The 10,219-nt window shown below is 31.0% G+C and overlaps 1 protein-coding gene across 1 annotated transcript; it reads right to left on the bottom strand.

Annotated features, from left to right (window-relative positions):
• Window positions 1-3,943: 3,943 nt before the first annotated feature.
• On the bottom strand, window positions 3,944-6,505 carry LOC112519596 (peroxygenase-like). The gene is made up of 6 exons (XM_025127797.1): window positions 6,395-6,505; window positions 5,642-5,791; window positions 5,353-5,438; window positions 5,018-5,112; window positions 4,450-4,575; window positions 3,944-4,365 (listed from the first exon to the last, which is right to left on the bottom strand). The coding sequence occupies exons 1-6, from the start codon at window positions 6,501-6,503 to the stop codon at window positions 4,212-4,214; spliced, it is 720 nt and encodes a 239-aa protein (XP_024983565.1). The 5' UTR covers window positions 6,504-6,505; the 3' UTR covers window positions 3,944-4,211.
• Between the last annotated feature and the right edge of the window lie 3,714 nt (window positions 6,506-10,219).

Genomic DNA, 10,219 nt, shown 5'->3' with positions numbered 1-10,219 from the left:
TCATAGTTTTATCCATAAAAATCTTTTCAAACCCAAAAACAACCTTATCTTTCAAAGATTTCCAAAACATAAAGGTTTCAATCCTCAAAACAAAATCATAAAAACATTAACCTGCATCMTTTTTACCCAGAAACAGATTCGAAACAGTAACAGCTTATTTKCCGTTTAAAACTATATAACATCTTCGAAATCCAGATTCAACAATTAAGTCACWAGYACATAAAGGAATTAGTTTCARAACTACTCACAGTTTATATTCTACAGTAGTTTAAAACTCACCTTAACAAATCACAGGTTCTGAAGATAAAAAGCACCCAGCAACTCACAATAACAGATTCTTCAAGAACACCTTTAACTYGCGCACACACAGGTTCTTCTAAAAGAGTGACAGTGATAAGGWTAACCTTWTCAAACTCTTCTTTTAAATATCCTCACTTASGCGGTGGAGGATTTTAATAATCAAACTTCAAAGATGGTGACAGCTTCTGTCCAATAGAAATACTTTRGGCGGTGGGTTTTGCTTTATAAAATTCATGGTTTCTCAACCATGAAGATATAAGCTTTTAAATAATAAAATAATGTCCACTCAAATAATTTATCACAATTATACACCACCTTATGCATGTTTCACACCACATGCATACACGTATGAATCATATATGTCATGACATCTTTTCACATATATACATGCACAATATCATGTTCACATAATTTACATAATAAACATGTATAAATTACCTCAACTCAGATTGTCTCAAACCCGGTTATAACAAAAATTACACAAAAATAGAAATTTTAAATAGTTGATGTGATACTAATATCGATATATTTTTGTCAAATTTTTATGATATCTTCAAATTTATATTTTACTCAAAAATAAAAACATCATCGCCTTTTCAAAATCACATAAGACCACACTATAACATCGACGGAGATAAAGAATAAAATGTAATATTGAAATCGAAATGTATCTCGCTGCATTTGCACGAGTACTCTTCTAGTATATAATAATAATTCAAATATATATATATATATATATAAAGGACAAATTTTTTTAATATCTAATATGGTCTAAAAAGAATTTAGCATTATATTAAGAGTCCAAGTATATATTAAGTAAGTACATCAGAGAAGAAAAACATGTACAAAAAATTAATTGGTTATTCATTTTATATTATTGTTTATTGTTTCTCTAAGTTTTTTTTATCTACTACTAAAATCTAAAACTACCTTGCATAGAAAAATATAGATATGTTCTCCATCATTCATCTCGCACTGACTCTTTTGATTATTCTATCTGCATGAATTCTTTTTTTGTATTAGAATATATTAGATTTCTTTTTATTAAAGAAACTCCTATCTGTTGAATTTTCTTTTATCAATCATATATTAGAATATATTAGATTTCTTTTATCTGTTGAATTTTCTTTTTATGATTTCAAAGCTACTTTTGTCTTTTCTTACATTATTGACTCCTTGTTATCTAATACTGAGTGCATGAATCTTAAGTTCTCTCATATCTCTAAAACACCAATAAGATGTCAAATTTTAACCAAGATGGACTTTTGATTATAAGATTGATGGTTCTTAAAACATTTGTTTTAACCCTAAAAGTTTAACATAGTGATGAAAATATTAACGTGATGTGATATGAAAACCCAACTGATTTATATTGATTTACTTAAAGTATTGATCTGAATAGTCAATAGTGTGACCTAAAATGATGTCAATCTATATACTAATGTGTTTAGCAGTAGAACGGATTTACGATACTATGTAAAAAGGATATGATAGATAATATTAATTTAGAAGTAATTAATGACAGATTTTTTGCCTAAGAATACTCGAATAAACGGTTTTATATGAATTATTGGTATTTTTTGAATTTCAATGCTATTTGGGATGTTAAAACAATATATTGGATTTTTTTCATACTTATCGAGGGATCTTTTTTACATCTCGTCCAAGGCCTATAAAATGTCATGAATGGACATGCACACAACATATTCAAGTTTAAATCTTCTGGGAAACGGATTTGAAGCTCTTCGCTACACTCAACTATTGAAATGCCTTTTCACATATGGTTCTTGGTTTAACGTCCTGATTAAATATTATTTTATTTATGTCACTTATAATTATATGATATATAAAGGGGAATGATATATGTACCCCTTTTATGTTAAAATCAGGTCAAATCATACATTGGAAATTTAAAAGTAAATATCGATGTTAATGTATGTAGTAAGAAATTAATAGGTAGACGTTCATTTAACAATATATAGTAGAGCATTTAGCCTACCCTTATACAAAATCATTATGGAAAACTTGTCTTTTAGAACTCAACGATTATCCTAATTATATTTTAGATCTTTTAGAATTTTTATATTTAAAATGTGATGTTTATTCTGTATATTATTATGTTTATCCGCAGTTAGTTACACGATTTCAAAAATGGAGGTTTAATAAATTGTACTTATGCAAAATTTACTTGTAATCCTGAATTTTAAGTAATATGCATCAATAAACAGTATTTGATTCATAAAAATGGTTTTTAAGAATTTTTGTCAAATGTTTTATAATATAGTATAGATAAACAAAGATTTTATTATCTATTTTATTTCAACATATTTTGTATATTGTTTTAAAATATATAAAAACAAGAGAAAACTCCAAGATTGGAGAATTATTCAAGAGCATCTTCCAACGGATTATCTGTAACTGAACTTAATGCAAAAAGTCAATGATCGTTAGACAGATGGACCAAAGCTGTTGAGAATTGACAAACACAGTGACGGATCCATGATTTTTTAGACAGTGGTATCAAACCTCTCAAAACCGTTCCATCAAACCAAACGGCCCCTTATAATTTCAACACTTATACAACTTTAAAAATTTACACTTGGACCCTACGCTTTATGGTTTCACAGCCAACCATACCCAAAAGACAGATCCGCCCCTGGACAAACATAAGAAACCAAATCCGAGTTTTTAAAGTTTAGCGATGATTTTTATTAAAAAAATTAAAAACGTTAGGGGACCAAAATTGAACTTATTCCTAAAAATACAACCAAACACAAAATCAATCATGGCATTAAAGATATATTTAAAAACACAAGAGGGATGTTCAGACGAGAACATCAATGTTTTATTGCAATAATGATAAAATTATGTATACATATACATATACATATACATATACATATACATATACATATTCATATACATATACATATACATATACATATACATATACATATACATATNATTTCAACATATTTTGTATATTGTTTTAAAAATATATAAAAACAAGAGAAAACTCCAAGATTGGAGAATTATTCAAGAGCATCTTCCAACGGATTCTCTGTAACTGAACTTAATGCAAAAAGTCAATGATCGTTAGACAAATGGACCAAAACCGTTGGGAATTGACAAACACAGTGACGGATCCATGATTTTTTTGATAGTGGTATCAAACCTTCAAAACCGTTCCATCAAACCAAACGGCCCCTTATAATTTCAACACTTATACAACTTCAAAAATTTACACTTAGACCCTACACTTTATGGTTTCACGGCCAACCATACCCAAAAGACAGATCCGCCCCTGGACAAACATAAGAGACCAAATCCGAGTTTTTAAAATTTAGCGATGATTTTTATTAAAAAAAATTAAAAACGTTAGGGACCAAAATTGAACTTATTCCTAAAAATACAACCAAACACAAAAATCAATCATGGCATTAAAGATATATTTAAAAACACAAGAGGGAGGTTCAGACGAGAACATCAATGTTTTATTGCAATAATGATAAAATTATGTATACATATATGATTATACATACATATACATATACATATACATATACATATACATATACATATACATATACATATACATATACATATACATATACATGTATAGGGAGGTTCAGACGAGAACARTAACCAAATAAAAATAAAAACAAAAAGGATCAAATTAYRTGATTTTACACCACCGCTTAACACAAAAGTGTGCGGGCAACATGGCCCATAACCTCACGGGTGCGGCAATCGATTGTACACGTGGTTTTAGTGTAAAATCAATTATGATTCGACCGTTTTCTATTATCTTATTTGGTTATTGTTCTCGAAACCGACTCTCTCTATATATATATATACATATATGTATGTATGTATGTATGTATGTATGTATGCATAATCAATCAGTGGTTTTAATCCATCCTTTTTCCCTTGGCTGAATTCTTTCTAGCAAGACTGTCGAAGAGGCTGCCATCATAGACACCTCTCATGGCTTCTTTTGACAGATAACCTTCTTCGTCTTTAGCAACCATGTACAGAAATCCCCATTCTAACTTGCTAAATATCCTGTTGGAGAGAAATTAAGCATACATTCAGCTATTCAAAGTGAAGGAAATGATTACGTCTRTAGCGGTCRGTACAAGAACGAACCATCCGAAGAGATCGAGTRCRGTGCGGTTTCCTTCGGTCATGTTCCATAACTCTCTCAAGGTTAGCTTATCGGGCGTCGTTTGGGCGTACTTGCTAAACATGTTCTCGAAGTTAACCGGGAGATACCTGAGAAATGATAGCGATTATATCGTCTTTATAGTGTTGTGCATGTAATTAAGCACATGAAAAGAAATGAAGACAACATGTCTAGTTGTCAAAATAGTGTCTGAATGGATAAATGGGCGAGTGCCCTTGTCTGATTGACAGTTGATGAATGATTTGGTGCAGAATGATTAAGAGACTCTCATGATATAGTTCAAAATGAAATATAATTAATAGTTTGGTAACTGTTTACAATGAAATTAGAGCGTTGAATGGTTAAGGGAGGCCTAGGATAAGAGGGTTTTGAAACCATTAAGAGGCAGACTATTTTTTTGCCAAACAAGATTTACCTTTTAACGATTCAGCGTCTGTCTCTTAATGGAACTATTAATAGGTAAACAAACAACCTCTAAATACCGGGTTATGGCCTAATCGAAACCTTTTTATGCATAGAATCGAGTACTACCTTCCTTCGGTATCATATGTCCCGGAATCGCTTGCATGCTTGCATTTATGTATGTTGGCTATATAAATTGGAAATAATAGGGAAGGTATGTAACCCTGCGATACAGACACGAAAAAGGAGAAAAAACGATCACGGGTTTGAAGGGGGCGAAAAAGAGCCCGAATCGAAAGCATTGTAAAAAGAGCATTTTGAAATAACACATCCTACATAGACTAATTTTTTCATAAAAACAACCTATAAACGATCGGTAAACATTATTTATCGATAGAGGATTTTTGACGTTTTACATACGCTTTCGACTCGTGGAAAGACAGAGGGATTAAACTACGACTTACCGGGAGGGAGCTGTAACTCAATGCTATATTAATCACGAATGCTGCAGTCAAAGAGGTGAATACGTTGAACCCGATTGCTCGAAACCCTGAAAGAGTTAAAAGGTTCGTTATATTTATAAATGATGAGTGAAATGGTTAAAGGTAGAGGTCAGCCTTCTTAGATGTCAATGGTTCAAACCTCACTAAAGATGAGGTGTGCCTGAGTGTGTGCAGGCGTTTTGTATTATATAAAATACTATGTACTTCCAAAAAACAACTGATATAATAAAACATACGGGAAGTGAAATACCTATATAAGTCTCCCAAGGATAAACGATGTCGTTGTTGTCTTGATCGAAGAAGGCGACGTGTTGTTGAAGCACGCTCATGCCTCGAGGATCATGTTCGGGTGTACCATCAGGGTGTTCCATATCTACTGCAGCCATTGCTCTAGCCAAGTCTTTTGAAGCACACAGAATTAGCTCAACCAGAAACAATAATGGTTTACAAAGGGGCCTTCGGTTCAGCGGTATTCACTGACTTAAGACGTCAAGGGTTCCTATTTCACCAAACGTGAATGGGGTGTGCAGTGGCGGATCCAGAAACTTTTATAGTTGAGGGCACATTTAGGGGTGTAGATTTTTTTTTTCAAAATCAAATAATTCATCCGTATAAAAACGGTTTTGGGTTTCCTTTTTGGTTTAAATGGTTCAGTTAACCAAATAAAGATAACTTATTCACATCGATTTTCAGTTGACTTTTTACTAATTCATCAAGGTGTATAACTTTATATCTTATATTTCGAACGAAAACATCAGTATGTGCTGTAAATGGACCGATTAACAATCAGGATATCAAGTTGGGCCCCTTGTCTTGTTCTTATTGAACGCACAATAGGAAAATCTAGTGAACAGATCTTTTTATAACCTTTTTTTTAATTGGTGGGTTTGTTGGGGGCGTAGGACCCCTACCACCATGCACTAGATCCGCCCCTTCGTGTATATGAGTTCCATTTGTCGTATATAGAATATCATATACTTCAAAAACAAAAGGAAAAACTTACAGGGCTTAGGAATGGATAACTCGAGGTCAGTCCGAACAGGTCGTTGGGCCGTCACGGGAGCTAGTGGTGCCGTCGTTGCCATTGCAACCGAGTCACTGTTTATCTCCATCTTTATATGAGGATGCACAGGTTAATAAGACTGGTATTTATAAGAATTAGGATGACTGCGTATACGGAAACCTTTTTATTGGAAGTCTTTTAATAATTAAAATGTGTTGTATTTAGAGGAAATCATAATGTTTTCGTTGAAAAAAATGGTTTAATTAAATTTGCATTTAATGGATAATAGTGGTTGGGATAACTTTTTGTACCTAAATCATACATTTTGTATCGTATTCATCCAATAAAATTAAGACACATCAGATTTTTATATATTTTAGATTTATTTTATTTAAGATCACATTTTTACTGATGAGGTACATTCATATGATTGGTCGATATAAATAGGACGTACGAATTTGAAACATAAATTTTTTTATCTGTCACCAAAGGGTTTTTGGTCTAGCGGTATTTGAACCATTAGCCTCTTAGTTGGTCAAGAGTTCAAAGTTTACTAAAGGTGAAGAGAGTGTTTGAGTTTATTTGTTCTATTTACAAAATATAAATATTATATACTTCAAAAATAAAGATTTGTATATGTCTTCTTGTGTCCATTTGGAAAAAAATAGCTTATGATGCATAGGAGCCCATGTATCGTATACACCTCCAAAATAAAGAGCCTTGCCTCGCAATCACTATTTTATCTCATGTCTTTTTTCGTTCATGGTTCGATATTCTGCCATTGTTGAGTTTGGAACCCTAAACAGACAAACATGAATCTTTCGATTCATTTGGCTCTCACGCTCATTCCCTCAATGTAAATTCTTCATACTTTTTCAATATGAAAAAAAAAATGCAATTTGTTGATATGTTTGGTCTCGTCACTACAGTTTTGTCATCATGATTTGCTATTTTGTTTAGGCATGATGATTTGTCTTGACCCGTCACAACCTGGTTCATTTGTCCAGATCAGGGATGAGGATCCTTGTTTAGCTTAAACTGGGGGATAGGATTGGAGTCGTGTATCTATTCCTATATCCGTACCTTACCCGTGTTATTTAAAAATATTATATATATATATATATATATATATATATATATGAGGTTTACTTTACAAACCACATTATTTGTACAAACCGTACAAACCTCATTCAACCAATTATTATTTTTCATTTTGTTCATTTTTTTGTAATTATGGGAGGTTGATTAATCATTTTTATTGTGGAGAGTGTTAATTATGGATATTATCATCTTCATTATTTTAATTTTAGAGAAATACATGAAACAGTTTCATTAAAATTTCATTAAGTATTATATGAAACAATTTCATAACCATATATGAAACAACTTCATCAAAAAAAAGTATTATATGAAACAATTTCACAAGATTGAACAATTTCATGAAAAATTTGCATAAGATAAAACAATGAAATCGACGAATGAAGATGGTTTACATGGTTTGTATAAATTGGATGGTTTGCATACGATGGTGCTCTCTTTTTATATGTATGTATACTAGTTGTGTACCCGCGCAATGCGGCGGGATCCATGAATTTTAACGATTTTGAAGTTGCACTGGTTTTATAAGATAAGATTTAACGATGATATAGGTTGCACTTGGTCTTTATATATTAATACAATTTGAATAAATAAGAGTTATGGTTCCAATTACAAACTATCGATGAAAAAAATTGTATGACAGTTTAAAATCCAATATATTTAAAATCCAACATATTTAAACGACTCCACAAATGTGTTCGATTTACATCAAGAGCAAAGAACCAAAAAACTTGAGTTTTAAGATAAACACTCAAAACCAATAAAGAAAACTACAAATTTGACAGATTATAAGCCATGAAAAGACAAAAAAAGATGGGTTTTAAAATGAAATTTCAACTGTTTACCCTCTTTCTTGTCCAGAAATTCAAAAAAAAACCCAAGAACATATTAATTCAGAACATATTATACAGTGCAATTTGGACATCCTAACCCCAAAATATATAGTATATATATAAATAAATAACTATAAAAGTATAAATCGTAAATATTAAAAATATTTTTTCACGGTATATATAATAATATAATTAAGTAAAAAACTATTCAATATTGGACTCGTTTTAAAGGTATTAACGAGACGATTATAATGGTGTAACTTGTTAAAATAAAATTGTATTTTTTAAACATGTTTTAATTGATATACGATTATGTATGTTAATTTGATAAAGATTTAAAATAAAACATTTAAAAGTAAAGAAAATAAGTAAATTAATTAACTAATTATAGGGGTATAAAGTATAAATTTAAAATTGTAATTTTAAAAAAATCGGTTGTGAGAGGGTGAGTGTATGTGAGGAAAGGAGGGGGTGAAAAAGTGACTAAAGGGTAGTATAAAGGGTATCTTGGTCATTTAAAATTTTAAGACTTTAAGACTTTTGCTAAATTTGCTTAATAAGATAGTATAGATATATTAATCAAAGGATTACAAAAAAAATCAGCAACAAAAATAGAAATAGGTTTCCACCGGATGCGTACTCCATCGTGCTACGTGTTTGACTTTCAAATGTTTACACAGTTTTGTGTAGACGTAGCCCGTACGGACCTTTTTTTAGTGAAAAGTCATTCTAATGCTCCAATAAATTGAGTAAATTAAGTTTTTAACCCATTTGTTTGTCACCCACCATTTAAACATGAAAAAAAGTCCATAATTTCACATTGAAGACGGAGATGGGGATGTGATTATATTCCTCAACAGGTATAAAAACGGACATTGAGAATTAGGGTCCCTCTAATTTTGTTTGATATTGGTTTCTCCCACGCTAACGGTTGTTAAAAAGGTGAGGTATATTTTCGTATTTCTCTCCCATTTTTATTTCATTCTGATTACAAAACTGACATTTGGCCATTTGGTATTGGATGGTTAGGATTGGTTCTACGGTTCTCAAAATATTTGTGGTTTTCGTTTGAACCCTTCTGTTTTGATTCAAATGAGAAACACGAATATCTTGAGATTTGGGGAACTAATCTTATCCATCCAAATAATTTGATATAACGACCCTCATTAAATGTCGTTTTTCACAATAATTAATTAAAAATAATAATAATGTGGTTGGAGTTTTCCTCTTTTGTTGCTTGTAATTAGAAGTAATAGTTGTTGGTGTCAAAGTCTTAAAAGAAGGAATGATTTGAATTTGTTTTCATAAATAAATATGAAAATTGATGGGGCAACGTGTAATTGAATAATTAGGTTTATAGTTTGACTTTGTTAACCAAAATTTTTATTAAGTCATGTATGGATAAATTTGTCTGTATGTATAAATCGGTGTTGTTGTTTACTTTTTTTAATATGAAAATAAACAGTCTGAACAACATAAATGACTGATTTACCCCTAAATATTAATTATTTGAACATAAAACCATAAAGAGGTTGACGATGGGGTGTCTCATTTGGGAAGGAGACGATTCTTTAAATAAGGAGTAGGGGTGTCATTTTTGTGGTTGAATGGGGACAACACACCATTTTTATCTGTGTGATTAAGCCGTAAGTAAACAATCCAAATGAGATGTCTGAATAAGTTAGATAAACCAATAAATTTAATTAAGCCGTAAGTAAACAACCCAAATGAGATGTCTGAATAAGTCAAATAAACCAATAAGTTTAATTAAGCCGCAAGTAAACAACCCCTTAGTTGGGTCATATATATATATATATATATATATATATATATATATATATAGTGGCTGGTTCAAATGCTAACCAAGATTATCGTGTTAACTTTGTTAACCGAT

The sequence above is a fragment of the Cynara cardunculus genome, assembly GCF_001531365.2.
Source record: "Cynara cardunculus var. scolymus isolate 2C chromosome LG 10, CcrdV1, whole genome shotgun sequence".
Lineage (NCBI taxonomy): Eukaryota > Viridiplantae > Streptophyta > Magnoliopsida > Asterales > Asteraceae > Cynara > Cynara cardunculus.
The sequence above is the reverse complement of the archived record's forward strand: the minus strand, read 5'-3'. Positions and strand labels throughout refer to the sequence as shown.